Here is a 16,795-nt window from a genome sequence, read left to right on the forward strand (position 1 = left end):
AGTTTTTACATCCCTGCTTACATCCACATTTCAAGCACATTGTGCTCTTTTTCACTGCAGACCCTTGAAAAATAATGTAATTTAGGCTAGCTGAAGTGAAAAAGCATGTTCTGAATGACTGAAGCTTTAGACTGAAGATTAGAATTAGTTCGGCAAAACTGAAATAAGAGCTGAACAGATGACTTTAAGATTCCACATCTGAAAAGACGGAACTTTATTGGCTTCTGATAACTATAGAAATGGTTTGAAGAGTCACACTTTATTTACAAAATTACTGAGAACCACAGAGTTGAGGGTGAGGAGGTGTGATGGCAAGCATGTTGAGTAGTGTTTTCTTCCTATTAAATGGCGGCTAAAGGCTCCTTGTTTCTTCATGACATGGCTGAGAAACCGCAGGGCGGACCTCAGCGTTACTAGTTTCTTCAGAGGTGCAACCTTCTCCACAGTGTGATTTGCTTCATCCTGCGTGTGTCCATATGGTGATGGCAGTTTGGTTTGCAAGTACTCGTGGGTTCAGCCAATCTACTTTCTGCGGCGGGCTGCAGCACCTTTCTTGCTGCTGTAATTCCAAACAGAAAACAGGGAGACATGTCAGAGCTGCGACTTCACATTTTTACTTCCAAACAGAGGCAACTTGTGTCTCATTTGTCCCAAAGATGCCATGTTGGTGAAACATAAAGGCAAATAGATTGGCACCATTTAAAGCACATATGAACATTTATAGGTAGAGAACAGTGTGCTGTAGATACATTTATTCACAGAAAGCTTAACTCCTTATTTTCACATTGAATCATTGATTAATTGGCTGAAATATTTTATTGACAAAGGCTGCACAGTGGCGCAGTTGGTAGCACTGTTGCCTTTCAGCAAGAAGGTCCTGGGTTCAATTCCCGGCCCGGGGTCTTTCTGCATGAAGTTTGCATGTTCTCCCTGTGCATGGTGGGTTCTCTCCGGGTTCTCCGGCAGTCCAAAAATATGACTGTCAGGTCAGTTGGTCTTTCTAAATTCCCCTTAGGTATGGATATGTGTGCATGGTTGTTTGTCCTGTCGTTCTGTTTTTTTTTTTTTTATGCACAAGCAGACTGGCTATGTGTTTAAACATCCAATAGAATCAACTTTTAATTGTTTGAAAGATTCGAAAATTATTTTTATTCATCCAGTTCTGTTTTAGTAAATACTGAGTAATAGGAAAAATATAAGTATTATAATACATTAATCTTACAGTCTCATTACATCCATTGTTGGCTGTGATGTTACAGCACCAGTCTCATAAATAAACACCTCCAGCAACACACCTTGATTTCCCATCAGGCTCTAATTGGCCTGTCTGATTCCCTGCCAGCATACATGACAAATCACCAAACATGTTGACAGCAAAAGGAGAACCTCAGGTCTAAATGAATGGTTGTGACCTAACACATTTTTGGAGGGGTGGCCAATCATAAAAATATTGTTTTTAAACCAATTACAGCTTTAATATAACCTGAAAACTGCAACAAAAACTCAAAGATAATCTCAGCTAAAGGAGCTGTCCCTAACTTTAACATAAAAGACACAGAAAATCTAATGTTGAGTCAACCAAGGTCATAAAACAAACCAATGCCTTTTCTTGTTCTACAAAACAACTCAAAGTATTTTACACTGACTCCACATTCACTCATTCACAGCTGATGCAAAGCTTTGGGTGAAGTGCCTTTCTCAGGGACACAGTGACATATGACGACGCTGGAATGGAACTCACAACTTCCAGGTTGCAGGAAATCTACCCTAGCAACAGATCCACACTCCCCAGTTACCAGCTCTGACTTTCTTAAGTCAACTCATGGGTGGAGGTTTAGTCTCCATGGTAAAAAAGTGATTCTGGGAAACTGTGGTGTCATTCTCACTGTTCTCTGACATGCAGGAACAACTTCACTTTTGTGACTTACAATTTACTGAGCTCCTCCACTCTCTTGCGCAGTCTTGTAACCTGAAGAAGAAGAAGAAGAAGAAGAAGAAGAAGAAGAAGAATTTTAATCTCAGAAGATAATGAGGTGATGGAGGAAACAGCATACACTGTAAAAAATGAACTCAGGGGGTTATTACATTACCAAAAGAAAATAATGTACTTTTAACTAAATAATTTCATGTTTCAAACAAAAATGTTATACAATCATGTTGGATAATCAAGAAAATCAACAACTTCACGTTTATGAAATTTAATCACGTTGAGATAACATGATTCATTATAGTCAAACTGATATAGTGCTGAAGCCGAGTGAGATCACGGGATATCACGCGAGACAATCGTTTTTGTCTCAACTTGAATAACGTATTCAAGTTGAGATAACATGATTCAATTTAGTCCGATTCATTTCCCTCCGAAGAGGGTCTAGCGAGATCAGAGGATCACAAGGGATTTTACGACATAACTGTTTTGCACCTGGGAAAACTTCAAAGCAGTTTTAGTTACACATTAAACTATAGATATTTGTTTTTCTCTGTAGGGCACTATTGGCATTTAAGAACTGCACTATTACAGTGCAGTTCTTAAATGCACAGACACAGTGCATTTAAGAACTGTAAAAAAAGTCTTTTTTAAAAAAAGACTTCGAATTAAAAAAACGTCTTTGAATTAACGTCATAAAATCATGGAAAGGACTTTCACACGATTAAATAGCTTTCTTTCAGCACAAAGCATGGTTTTGGAGCTAACTTAATTTTCATGAGTTGGATAAACTTAATAAGTAGTGTGAAGGTATCACTGTAACGTAAGTTGGTTTCTCAGGTGTGCTGAGAAACCAATGGGGTTTAGCACACTGCACGTTTGGAGGCCTTAGTCCTCGACGCAGATGTTGCTGGTTCGACTCCTGGTCTCGGCAACCTTTGCTGCATGTCCTCACCCTGTCTACCTACTGTCTCAAAAAAATATGAGCCACTAGCGCCATAAAAACTCTTTGGAGAGGGGTGTGCTGTGGTGGCATAGGAGATAGCGTGACCCACTTTTGGATGCCTTGAGACCTCGACGCGGACCTGGCGATATTTGCCGCATGCCTTCCCCCCTTCCTGTCAGCCTACTGTCATATAAGGGACACTAGAGCCCACAAAAAGACCCCCTGGTGGGAAAATAAAAAAATAAAAAAAATCTTTGGAGAAAAAACAAGAAAAAAAAGTTGGTTTCAACTAAATTGCCATTAATCTTAGTCAAGTAAATTATTTGGTCCAAAGCATTGCAAATTAGTTGGGTTGGCTCTTTTAAATAACATTGGGTCCAACTATAGTAAATGAGTTCAATCAAACTTAATAAATTAAATTGAGCCAACACATTTGCTTTAAATTGGAATAACCATAATATATTAAGTTCAGCCAACACGTTTGATTTAGAATCAACCATAGAGTGACCATAACAACATAAGTTGAGCCAACACAATTGTTTTATATTGGAATAACCTTAATAAATTAAGTTGACCTAACACATTTGCTTCAAATAGGGGTAACGGATTACATGGTGCTGAAATAAAGCAAAGTAATCAGGTGGAAAACCTTTCCATGATGTTTTTATGTTCATCCAAAGAGTCATTGTTTTCAGTGTACAGCAGAGCAGGTGGAGGTGTTACACCTACACACAAGTTTTCAATGTTCATGTCTAGAGTTCTTTCATATCAAAAACCTTAAGGAATGCATATCAAAACAGTAAAAGCAAAATCAGAGTAAATACTATAAATAACCAGATTTAGTTTTCTTTTTGTGCATCTCATGGAATAAAACTGAACAAATAACATCATATAAAAATAGGATGTAATACATCCACTATTAGGACTCAGTTTGTAATTTGAATTTGAACTTGTCTATTTCATTCTATTGAATTGATTTAATATGTTTCTGTGTATAAATCAGATCTTGTGAATTGTTGCTATAAATGAACTGAATTAAGTTGAATCAGTATTTCATACTAACAAAATAAAGACGTCACGTAAAATCTGTTTTTAAAAAAATCATAATTCGTTCTGCATTTTTAGTTACAAAATATACTTAAGTAATTATTGTAACCTTTATTGACCATTGGGGTTTGATATGTGTAAGGCAGCAGAGTAATCGACTTTTCTCACCTCGTACTTCTGCAGCTTCAGTCTCTCCATGTGGTCGAACTTCTCAGACTCCAGCTGACGCATCCAGTCACTGAGTTCATTGATTTTTTCCCTGCAGGAGAACCAATCAGCTTTTTACAAACTCTTACTGCTGTTGTCATTGTGCGACTCAGCTAGTCTAAAGCATTACTATCTAGTGTAAATAAATTGACAGCAAACAAAAATAAACATCAGACTGTTGCTCAGTAGAATGGTTTTAGTTTGGAAGCAGAAGGTTAGATCATTATGTATAACAGCTTTAACTCTCATGTGTCCACAAGGAGTTTTTACTGGTCTCTGATTTTTTTTGTAGGTAAGAAACAACAAAAAACATTTCCTGGAAGAGAAAATGAGTCATACTTCAACTTGTCCTCGCTCAGGTGGTCGATGTTGAGCGCCTTGCGTCTGGCGGCCAGAATCTTCTTCTTCTTCTCCCTCTCAGTCTCTTTCTTTCCTCCTCTCTTCTGGTCAGCCTGTTTATAGTGTAGATAGGTGAAGGCTCAGAGCGGATCACGATTCTAACTATGCCTCCATCGGTGTGAGCATGCGTATGTGTGCTGACCCTCTGCAGATGGCTGCTGTAGTTGGAGCCCATGCTGGACAGAGCTGACTTCTTCTTGGCATCCTCATCAGCCTTCTTCTTGGCATCAGCCTCCTCCCTTATCCGCCTCTCCTCCTGTGTTCACGAGACGTAAACCCACAGTGAGTCCACACTGTTGCTGATCGGCGTCATGACATTACATACTGTCGACCAACCTCACGCCTGGCCTGGCGTTCCTTGTCCTTCTCTGCTCGGACCCTCTGCTGCTCAGCCCTCTCAGCGCGACGCTTCTCCTGCAGGGTTAGGATGAGCATAGTCATGGAGACCGTGCAAAAACACTTGCACGCTGAAAAAAATGAACTTAGGGGGTCATCACATTAACAAAAGAATATCATGTACTTTTAACTAAATAATTTCATGTTTCAAACTAAAACATGATACAGTCATGTTGGATAAACAAGAAATTAAACAACTTCACATTTATGAAATTTAATCTTTTTGAGATAACATGATTCTTTGTAGTCAGACTGATCTTGTGCTGAAGACAGCGAGTGAGATCACGGGATATCACGCGAGTTCATGTGAGACAATCGATTTTTTTGTCTCAACATGAATAACGTATTCAAGTTGAGATAACATGATTCATTTTAGTCAGATTCATTTCCCTCCAAAGAGGGTCTAGCGAGATCAGGGGATCACGAGAGATTATGAAAGATCACGCGACATAACTATTTTGCGCCTGGGAAGACTTCAAAACAGTTTTAGTTACACATTAAACTATAGATATTGTGCTTTTCTCTGTTGGGGAAAAGCACAATAAAAAATGCAGTTCTTGGCATTTAAGAACTGCACTGAAACAGTTCTTAAATGCACTGTAACACTGTTACAAGTCTATGCCTTAAAAAAAAAAGTCTTTGAATTAACATAATTAAATCATGCAAAGGATTTCCACACGATTAAATAACTTTCTTTCAGCATGGAGCATGTTTGTTGAGCTAACTTAATTTTCATGAGTTGGATCAACTTAATAAGTATTGTGAAGGTATCACTGTAACATAAGTTGGTTTCTCCAGCGTGCCGTGGTGGCGCAGGGGTTTAGCACACTGCACGTTTGGAGGCTTTAGTCCTCGACGCAGATGTCGCTGGTTCGACTCCCGGTCCTGGCAAACTTTTCCATGTCCTCCTACTGTCTCAAAAAAATACGAACCACTAGCACAGCAAAAACTCTTCCAGAGAAAAATAAAAGTTGGTTTCAACTAAATTGCCATTAATCTTAGTCAAGTAAATTATTTGGTCCAAAGCATTGCAAATTAGTTGGGCTGGCTCTTTAAATTACATTGGGTCCAACTATTGTAAATTGTAAAGTTGAATCAACTTTAATAAATTAAATTGAGCAAACACATTTGCTTTAAATTGGTATAACCATAATAACATAAGTTGAGCCAACTCATTTTATTTAAATTAGAATAACCATAATAAATTAAATTGACCTAACACGTTTGCTTTAAATAGGAGTAACAGAATTACATGGTGCTGAAATAAGGCAAGTTATGAGGTGGAAAACCTTTCCATGATTTTTTTATGTTCATCCAAAGAGTCATTTTTTCATTCCACTGCAAAAATACTAAATCTTACCAAGTCATTTGGGTCCAATTTCTAGAGCTAATATCTTAATACAAATATCTTAGAAATAAGACAAAACCAACTTACAAGTACATTTTCAGCAAGATATATAAACTCATTAATATTCATTAATACACTTCATTAATATTTATTAAAAGAAAGTACTTTCTGCATTGCAGATAATTCCACTTTTAACAATATGTTTCTCCCAAGTTATAATTGAAGAGTGTTTGGCAGTGCTGAGCAGGTGGTTAATGATCAGACAATTCTCTGTCGACGACGCCAAACCTTCAAAACATCAGAGAAATAAAGCAACAACCACACTGACAAATTCAGATGAGTAAGTGACAGCATCTACTCATCCATGTTGTGTTTCCCCAAAAATGCTTTAATGTTTTTGTCCTTCAGTTACTGACAGTTTCTAAAAAAATTATATATATATATATATTTAATATATATATATTAAAATATTATAATTATAACTATAATATATATATATATTATATTATATATAACTATATAATTATATATATATATATATATATATATATATATATATTTTTTACTTCTCAATCAGAAGTAAGAGATATATAGATATATATATATATATATATATATATATATATATATATATATATATATATATATATATATATATCTCTTACTTCTGATTGAGCAGAAGTAAGAATAATTAAGGAAAATATCATTTAAAAAAAATTATTTCATTGTTGACTCCTCTTAACATATGGCAATAAAGTTATGTTTTCACTCTTCTGTGCCTGGCTTTTTGGATGCAACATTTGGATTTAAATCAAATCAAGTCAGTAAGTAAGACTCACAATCCTGTCCTTGAGTGCGATCAGCTCCTCCTCCTCCTTCTTCCTGCACTCAAAGTGAGCATCGATCAGGGCCTGAAGCTCCATCAGATCCTTGTTCTGACGTTTCTTCTGGATGTCCTGCATTGTAAAAAAAAAAAAAAAAAAACAATAAAATAATAATAATAATAATAAAATGGACCCAGCACTCAGCAGAAAACATCGCAGACAAATCAAAACAAACCTGTTTACTCTCATGTAATTCTCACTTACATCAAAGTCCACTTTTTCACCATCTGGGATCTTTGGAGCGCTGGGCCTGCAACAGAGCGGATTCACTTTTGAGACTACTAATGTGTGCCATTTTTTTTATTGTTGCTTTGTGGCCAATGATCACATGACTACAGGAGGAGACTTACTTGAACTTTGGCTTCTCCTCTGCAGGTTAAAAAATGAAGAGGGGATGAGTACATGTCATTGGGTTAGGAGGGACACAGACTATACTGCCCTTCATTTGGGCATTGCTCATAGATCACAATCATTTTAAATGAGAGATTAATTTGTAAGAAAAAAAAACTTGGCTTATTAATAGCTAAGGTTAGAGTCACAACAGGGAAATGAAACAAAATTCAATGAAACAGATATGGGCAGAAGTGTGAACTTTAAACATGGATTAAATAAAACGTGTGTGAGAATCAAATCTGAACAATTAACACAACCAGTCTCTGTTAGTGTTTCTTTTTTTACTTTTTCCTTCCTCTTTTTCTTTCCTTCTTGCTTTCTTTCTTTTGAGCCTTTTTTTCTTTTTGGCTTGACCCCCAAAATTATTTAACACAAATTATTTCTCCATGTTCTGTCTATTAGCCATATGACGCATATGATGAGCTGCAGAGCAAACCTAGACGGACTTCCAGACCTGGAGGAGCTGAGTTGAGTTTTAGGGAAGAGAAACATGAGCTCCATTTTTGGCAGAGTGTGTTCAGCCCTACTGGCAGCAGTTTAATGGATATCTGAAGACTTTTGGCAGCAAAATAAATGTAGAAGTATTGTAGTGCAGTGTTGAGTTGCTGTTTTGGGTCTGAAAGCCTCCCTACATTTGCTGTGCAGTAAAGCATGTGTTAGGAATCCATATTCGTTCACCCTTTTCTTCCTTCTCCAATAACACTTTTGTTTTTTCCCTAAAAACAGATTAAAAAAATCACTTTCATTTCATTCTTATGTCTTAAACCCCGGCACCCTAACAACTGGTTGGTGCTCATGGACTGACTGGATGACTGAGAAACAAGCCTCAAACCAGAACACTGACATCCCACCAAAACCAGAAAAATCCCTTTTATATCCATCAAATATTTTTTACTCTACATACCTTCCTCTTCAGCTCAACGACGTCAGCATGCATCAAGCACCAAATAACACAGAAAAGCAACGTTTGACATTGAAATAGGTAACCCATTCAACGTAAGGAAAATAAAATAAACAAAAATGGCCATCCAAAACATCAAATTCATATAAATAATTGGATAGTTTGCATGGGTATCCCACATTACACTTCTGTTGTTTCTGTTGGACAAACAGATATAAGTGGAACATTTACACATATTAGACATTAATGAAGTTAAAATTTGAAACATTTTGAAAGCAATATCCATTTCTGTCAGTAGGAGACAAACATGTTAGTCAATCCTTCTGTGTGCATATCATTTAGTATTGTTAGTACATTATGCTTATTAAGTAGGTCTATAACCAAATTTGGTTATAGATTATCGCTCTTCAAAATGGTTTTAACAAAATGAAATCTTTTTAAAACATTCCTCAGATTTGGTAAATCTAGTGATGTTTACTGTTACTGTAAAGTAAATATGTTATTTATAAAATCAAATGAAATAAGAAAGTTATGTGGAGAAATCCCAGGGTTCTCAAAAATGCTTTTCTTCTTGAAGTATTAGAGAAAAATTGAACTGAATTAGTCACATTCAATCGATGAATCAACTGCAGGATCCATTTGGGTCAACCTACAAGAATGACACACTAAGGAAATGTTTTGTCACCTTCTGTATTCTTAGCAGCTCTGTTGTCAGTTAGGACAAACAACATGGGGCCAGAAAATAGGTTTTGTGGCGCCTGGTACATTTAGATCTGGGCCGGGGGCTTCTGCATGGATTGAACAATTTCTACCCACGCTAAGGTGCTTCTCTCCAGGTCCTCATGCTTCCTCCCACAGTTCAGAAACATGCTGGCAGGTTAACTGGTCATGCTTAAATCTTCACTAGGTGTGCTGCATTGTGTCTCTCTGCTGCCCTGTGCTTGGACGGACTGCTGACCTGTAGAGGTGGTATCACCCCAACTCCCTGAACCAAGGTACTATCACATAAAAAGCTCATATAGAAACATAGATGTTGTTCAGTTTGAGTTAAAGTAAATTGCAAAAGTCAGATAAAACAGCAGGCGTACAACCAACTAGCTGGTAGCCTTGAACTGACAAACTGTATTTATTCTCAACCAGCTGACATGTTCCCACTGCAGGTAAGGGAACTATGACCAATACTTCACAGAACCATCATTCAGCAATGCAAAATAAGCCTTTAACTGTCACTAAGTCATGGTAGAATGGTACTAGACTATATATATATATATATATATATATATATATAAAAGGACCTCTTTTTTTTTCAAGAGGTCCTTCAACCGGGGCTGCACAGTGGCGCAGTTGGTAGAGCTGTTGCCTTGCAGCAAGAAGGTCCTGGGTTCGATTCCCGGCCGGGGATCTTTCTGCATGGAGTCTGCATGTTCTCCCTGTGCATGTGTGGGTTCTCTCCGGGTTCTCCGGCTTCCTCCCACAGTCCAAAAACATGACTGTCAGGCTAATTGGTTTCTCTAAATTCTCCCTAGGTGTGAGTGTGTGTGTGCGTGGTTGATTGTCTTGTATGTCTTTGTGTTGCCCTGCGACAGACTGGCGACCTGTCCAGGGTGTACCCCGCCTCTCGCCCGGGACGCAGCTGGAGAGGAACCAGCAACCCTCCTGACCCCATTTAGGGAAGAAGGGTGTAAAGAAAATGGATGGATGGATGGTCCTTCAACCTGCACTTTCTGAGCTCTGCGTAAAAGCCGAGTATTTGAGTTTGTCCAGAGGTGAAAGGAAGGTGGTATGTGCAGACAGTATCAAGACGTTAGTGGGGTCTTTGCATTGAAAGGGATGATAGAATAACCCCGTCCCCCTTCTTGCCACATACCTTCAGGCTCAATCAATGGCTCTGGTTCTGGTTCTGCCACTGGCTCTGGCTCTGGTTCTACCACTGGTTCTGGTTCTGGTTCTGGTTCTGGTTCAGGCTCAGGCTCTGCCTCTGGCTCAGGAGCCGCCTCAGGGGCAACCTCTACCTCCTGTACTATCTCCACTTCTACAGCTAAACACCATGCAGCAAATCACCGTGGAGATGGAGGTGGGGGGTAGCAAGACATTTAATAGAAGCGGGAGAGAGGAAAAGGGGGAAAGAGATGGATGTTTTCAGTTGTGGGTATGGAAAGGAACATGTGAGTTAATGATAATGCTGTTTGGTCAGTTTCCACAAGATGGCGCCAAAGCACGTGAGACAGCAGGCATCGGAAAGAGAAATACAAAAGGACCATTGTTGGATGAAATGGGATTGTAGCTGCACTGCCATTTGTATGTTTTAAATTTTAAATACTGTTAATGTTAAACAGCATGCTGCATAAAGTATATCTGGAAGAACTCACAAGTGGGTCATAAATGAGTTATTATTATTTTTTTAATGTTACGGTTGGTAGTGTGCCGGCTGTCTTACCATCGTATTCTTGATCCGAGAGAGAAAGGAGCAGAAGAATATTATCATTTCATCCCATTTGTACCCATTTTTCAAAAAGTATAAATGTAAATGATGGGCACAGTGGGATTCCATGCTAAGCAAAACAAAGCAGTCATTCTGGGCTGATCGGAGCTTTAAGATGAATTAAACAATCACTTTTCAGATGGTAGTGTGCTCAGCTCAGAAGGACAGCTACAACTGCAGATAGTCATGCAGAGCTGGAAGACTATATTTGCAAACAGGGCAATTGGATTTCAAACAGCATGGTCAATTGTTTTGTTTTCTTTTTGTTGTTTTTTTCTGCCAGTGCTGCAACTAGCAAGAATGCTACAGCAACACAAACATTTATTTTCTGTCTGCACAGTTTCAGTCTGGAGGAGTCAAGCCAAACCTGCAAACAGACAAAACTGTCCAGTGCTAACTTTCTACAGGGAATGGAATATCAGTTAGAGAATGTTCAGAAATGTCATCTGGATTTAGCATGGAGCTCCCAATTGTACCTGAGCAAGATACTTTGGTAATAAAAATACATATGTACATTTAACTACAGAAAATATAACTACTTACCCTCGACCTGCTCACTGCAAAACACAAGACAAAAACAAGTTAGCATCAAAAAATACTCACCACTTCAGAATACAGCAATATGTAGAGTATTTTGGAAAATTTCTCAAGAAGAAATAAAAGCTGCTTTAAAGCAAAAGCTGAGATTTTATTTTGTTTGTTTAATCAAAAACACTCACAAATGTGATGAAACATTTTTATTTCTGAGAGGAAATGGGAGAAGACTTACACTTCCTCTGCGTCAGACATGGTGGCAGTGGACTTTAAAACCTTAAAATCAAAGAAAATAGGAGCTTAAAGTCTGTCTTTAAGGAGCAGCCATGTCTCCTGTTGTATTTATAGCTCAGACTTGAGTAGCAGATGCTTCAAATATGTACAGCAGACCCCACCCTAAATAAGCCCCAACCTGTTTACTTTCATACAATCCTCCTTAGTAGAAATAAAAGAACAAAAATTATTACATCTGATTCATTTTATAGGTTTCTCCCAATAATATTTATTGTCACATATTTCTAACGTAATGATATCTGGACAGCTCGGTTATATAATTGTTGTAAAACGCTGGGCTGAAATTTGAGCCACAGTCATGAATTTGCTTCTCTCATGATAAATGAGAAGGAGACTAAACATAGATTTATGCCAATAGTCTGTTTTTAACTACTGAGGCAGGAGATTAATATTGCAGTGGAGAGAAAGAAAAAGGTCCAGTGATAGTGTTACAGGTCAGCCTGCTGTCCTCCCCCATCAGCAGCTAATGTGTTAAAGATGATTTTGTCTTATGCCAACAAAGGAGCGAGTATCCACACGTTAGCATAAATTTTTCCACATTCTAAATCTGTTTCAGCATTTCATCTGGGAGCATGTCTCGGTACAGTGTGTGATCAAAACCCAACACCAAACACACAGTACCCAACTTTACTCATCATTAAATTCATTACCTGATTAGATTTTTGGTTATTAGTCTACATTATCAATCTCTTTAGCACAGGGCCCCCACGAAAACTTCCTGACATCACCACTTTCTCCACATGACAGCTGCACAGGTCTCAGATTTGGTTTTACTTTGCATGATGTAAAATATTGGATTCCGTCCACTGGACTTCCTCCAGCATCATTCCCTTATGTGGAGTTTTTCTGCTCTCACATGGTTCCTTCAATCATCCTCCAGGCGCCTTGTTGGCTGAAGCTGCTTTACTTGGGATTTACAGGGAAGTCCTGAACAGTTTGACAGATGAAGTTTCTGTCTACATTTTAATGTGATTTCAGTAAACAAGGTGTGTTGGCAATTAGATAATGCCAACACATTCAGTCTTCTAGTCGGTATTTTACTGTCCACATGCAAAATTGTCAAGTAAAAACTGCAGCAGTGGAGAAAAAGTGCATGCTTAAGGTAAGGAGAAAATCTATCCAGTGAACCACCAACATTGCAAAGATTAATCATGTATCTTTTACGGCCCAGGTGGAAAGCTGAGCTAAGGTTCAGAGCCATCTGTAAATCCTTTCAGCATCTCTGCCCCACTCAATAAAACCTGACTCTAGCCATGACAACACAAAAACTACAACAAAGTCCAGCTGCATACCTGATAAGAAACTGAGATTCACCGGCTTGCATTGTGTCTCCATTAGAAGTGCTAAATAAACCGTATATTTTCTGCCCAGCTAAAGTTAGATAGATGTACATCAGTACATTGAGCCCATTGATCATCAGCTCTTCTGGGAGAAACACATCAGCTTTATAGAGCTCAAACTCAAACATGTCTTCCAGTAGCTGTAGCGCTGATCTTTGTAGATGCCTCAACTGGGGGTGAGAGTGATTTTAAGATACACGGACTCAGTTTGCACCTGACTTTAGGTGATGTTTAGGGACATTGCAGATGAGCTCCCACCATCATCCACACATGCAATGTTCTGCCTTACCTCAGAAAAGCTGAATGAAGTGAGCTCCCTGTTGGCCAAGACAGGCTGTAAGGTTCTGCAAACTTACCACCGTGATTATGTCCTTCTGTTATAGTGACACTTGATCCGTTCAACCTCCCTATTGGCCAGAGGCCGGGCTTGAAGACACGTCCGTCCCAGTCATGGGGCAGGATCCACGTCTTCAGTGTGCACCCACGCCCTACACAAGTGCTCAATAAGGAGATGGAAGGCTCGAATGCTTAGGAGGGAGGTTCTAGTTTGGTGAGAGCAACGGAGAAGATGCCTGCAGGATGCTATTCTGGTGTCGCTGCATTAGGCAAGCAAAATTTCATCTAAGCGGGTGATGGGAGCTGATCAACAGGGAGAACAGCAGGTGGTGCTTCAGAAACTAATCCAGACAAACACAATGTACAGTTTACATGAAAAAATAATAATATTCAGAAGATTTTTTTAGACCAAAATTTCCACCTAACATGTTGAACCTTCTCTCTTAGTTTTCTTTAATTGCAGGTTCCTTTGTGTGTTTATTGCAGTAATACTGATGGTAGAGATTTTGATTTGACTTACATCCTTCATAGCCGACATTATGTTAGTGGTGCTGTTCTCCTACCGTTGTTGAATAAATTCAGGTCTGATAGAAAGCAACGCCAGAATTTGATTTGTATTTGAGTCATCCAAGAAACTCATCAGTGGCCTATTGCATACAGTGGGGTTTTGTAAAATCTTCTTACATCTTCTCACATTAAAGTTGACCGTGCCTTCCACCAGATGGTACTGTAATAATAATTCACACCAGGAGTCTTAGTGTTACCCTGCCATTAAAGCCTAAAAGTAAAAAGGGAAAAGGGAACAAACTGGGATCTTGACGATAGGAAAACTAGGTGAAATGCTTCACATTTGAATAATACCAACACATTTAGTCTTGTGTTCAAGACTAAATGAACACAAGTGAAGTATTTCCTAAACTGGTAAGAAGACAAGGCAAGGTTTTCATATTAATTGACTAAATGTGGTTCCTTGTAGCTCTTGATGAGACTGATGGCCTGATGTAGGTAGAGGGAGATGGCAGAATGTGAGAACTTGACAAGTCATTACTCTGGAACACAGCGCCATAGTGAAGTTGTGGTGTGTGAAACCGGGACTGTTTTCTATAGTTATTACTGATTTGAAATGGGAAAAAAAACCCTCTCTACTTCAAAATGGAAATATTTTGGATTAAACATTAGATTAATTTTAATATAAATTAAGTGTAGGAAAGAGAAAAACAGCTCTTCTGGTAACTTGGTGCCTCAGGACCAGCTCTGTCCTACTTTTAATCAAAGTATACAGTCAAGACTTCTAAAATTTATACTAAACATGCATTTTCTCTGCACTTTTATGGCAACAAAAATGACTTAAAAAGATTCAGTTTTTGGAGTTATTAAAAATATTAGCTTCGTGTAAACCTTTAATTTGCCATGATCTTGGATCCAATCCCAACAAATAATTCAAAGAAGTGTTCCCTTTAACTTCTGCACCCATTATATATATGATTCTGTTGAAAGTCACAAATAATATTCTCTTGGCCTCAGATAATGAAGTTATATCTGTTTTTGTTGCTTTAGACACAGTTGATCAACAGAATCTCAAGAAAACTGTAAACATCCTTCGGGCGTGCTGTGGTGGCGTAGGGGATAGCGCGACCCACATTTGGAGGCCTTGAGTCCTCGACGCGGCCGTCGCGGGTTTGATTCCTGGACCCAGCGACATTTGCCGCATATCTTCCCCCCTGTCTCTCCCCCTTTCCTGTCAGCCTACTGTCATATAAGGGACACTAGAGCCCACAAAAAGACCCGCTGGAGGGGAGAAAAAAAAAAAGATTAGAAAATAAAAACTGTAAACATCCTGTCTAGAATTGATGCTAAAAAACGTCTTCATGCATTTGTTACTTCAAAGCTGGGCTGCTGTAATTCTTTACTGTCAGAAAGTTTATAAGATACAATTAAAACCCGTCAGCCCTCGAGGGGACATGGGGAAAACACTTTCTATGGCGTTCCCTCACAAAAGGTTTTGCATTCTCTAGCAGTAAGCCTTTTTTACAGGGCCGCCACTTTCTGCCTTAACACAAGGTTATGTAGGGTTTTTCCATGTATGTCAATATCTCATTGTTGAATATCTGAAGTTTTATATATTTTTTGTCGTAGAAATGCACCACAAACCTATGATAGAAACAGAAACTTTCTCTAAGTAGGAAAGGAATAAAAATACGTCCAAACTATTTGGACTATTTCTGAGTTATTATCGCGGGGTAATAAATCATCTGACAGTTTTGATTGTATCTCTATTGTGCCGGTCTAAATTGTTTAAAGGGCAGTTCTCATCTCAGTCTTAATGGAAACAACACATTACGGTTGATGTAAAAAGAGGTTCAATCAGTTTTTTGCACCAAAGAGTTAATAATAATAAAAACATTTTCACTGAGGCTCTGTGAAATAAGTAATTATTGTAATGAAATAAGTAATTGTTGATATGACAGAAGCACGAGGCTTTGACACTTGGGTGGTGGGTGTGTTGATGTGGGTGTGACTGTCACTAAGTATGAATAATTCATACTTAGTGACATAATGACTTGGAAGGTTACAGGTGTGGTGGCTTTGTGTTTATGATGAAGGTGGTCAGTCCTCGCAAAGTTTTGAAGCATGATAATCAAAATGGAATAAATCGATAATTGTGACAGAAGAAAGACAAGGCCTGGAAATCATTGACACACGCGTCAGACCCAGTGTGGCCCTCTACCTTCACTAGTTTGCCGTGTTTTATAATAATAAAACGTGTTAATTATTTTTAACTCTTTGGCACAAAAAACTGATTGAAAATCAATTTATTCACTGCATGTTTATGTCTGTTAAGGTTGAGATGGAACTGAACGTGAAAAGTGTGAGATGTGCCCTTTAAACCATTCAGACACAAAAGAGACAATCAAAAATCAGGTGACTCATTACCCTGTGATAACAACTCAGAATTATTCCTAATAGTTTGGATGTGCTTTTTCTTTCTTTCGTACAATTTCTGTTTATATCATAGGTTTGTGGTGCATTTCTATCCTTAAGAAAAATATATAAAACTTTAGATATTTCACAACGAGATATTAACATACATGGAAAACCCCCAAGAAAGCCTTATATTAAGGCAGAGAGTATGATGGGCACTGTGAGAAAGAGAGAGTATGATGGGCACTGTGAGAAAGGCTTACAGTATTCAATTACGCTGCATGAACTGATCAGTATTATTGCGAGTGGAAACAAAAGTTTTGCGAGGGAACTCAAAATATTTTTTTTCCACATGTCCCCTCGAGAGCTCTGTACAAAATGCTTCAGCAAAGGTTCTGATTACAATTAAAAAGAGAGATCATATTTCTTTTATTTTAGC

The 16,795-nt window shown here is 38.3% G+C and overlaps 1 protein-coding gene across 5 annotated transcripts; it reads right to left on the reverse strand.

The window, feature by feature from the left end:
• Positions 1 to 197: 197 nt before the first annotated feature.
• On the reverse strand, positions 198 to 13,485 carry LOC122836053 (troponin T, fast skeletal muscle isoforms-like). Of its 5 annotated transcripts, XM_044125698.1 has the most exons (14): positions 13,388 to 13,478; positions 11,700 to 11,740; positions 11,474 to 11,487; positions 10,886 to 10,894; positions 10,316 to 10,486; positions 7,505 to 7,523; positions 7,359 to 7,404; positions 7,110 to 7,226; positions 4,863 to 4,940; positions 4,669 to 4,782; positions 4,467 to 4,579; positions 4,089 to 4,179; positions 1,929 to 1,969; positions 198 to 559 (listed from the first exon to the last, which is right to left on the reverse strand). In XM_044125698.1, the coding sequence occupies exons 2-14, from the start codon at positions 11,717 to 11,719 to the stop codon at positions 523 to 525; spliced, it is 870 nt and encodes a 289-aa protein (XP_043981633.1). In that variant the 5' UTR covers positions 11,720 to 11,740; positions 13,388 to 13,478; the 3' UTR covers positions 198 to 522. The 5 variants fall into 5 exon arrangements, with proteins under 5 accessions (XP_043981633.1, XP_043981634.1, XP_043981635.1 ...); XM_044125699.1 differs by lacking the exon at positions 10,886 to 10,894 and having other exon boundaries at positions 13,388 to 13,485; XM_044125700.1 differs by lacking the exon at positions 10,316 to 10,486 and having other exon boundaries at positions 13,388 to 13,465.
• Between the last annotated feature and the right edge of the window lie 3,310 nt (positions 13,486 to 16,795).

Source organism: Gambusia affinis, linkage group LG08, assembly GCF_019740435.1.
Source record: "Gambusia affinis linkage group LG08, SWU_Gaff_1.0, whole genome shotgun sequence".
NCBI lineage: Eukaryota > Metazoa > Chordata > Actinopteri > Cyprinodontiformes > Poeciliidae > Gambusia > Gambusia affinis.

What these genes read in the sequence shown, in the direction of transcription:
- LOC122836053 (XM_044125698.1), bottom strand. Translation starts at nt 11,719, where the DNA reads ATGTCTGACGCAGAGGAAGT. An exon ending in TCGCACTCAAGGACAGGATT is followed by an intron (nt 4,941 to 7,109) that starts GTGAGTCTTACT and finishes CTAACCCTGCAG; the next exon opens with GAGAAGCGTCGCGCTGAGAG. An exon ending in AACGCCAGGCCAGGCGTGAG is followed by an intron (nt 4,783 to 4,862) that starts GTTGGTCGACAG and finishes TCGTGAACACAG; the next exon opens with GAGGAGAGGCGGATAAGGGA.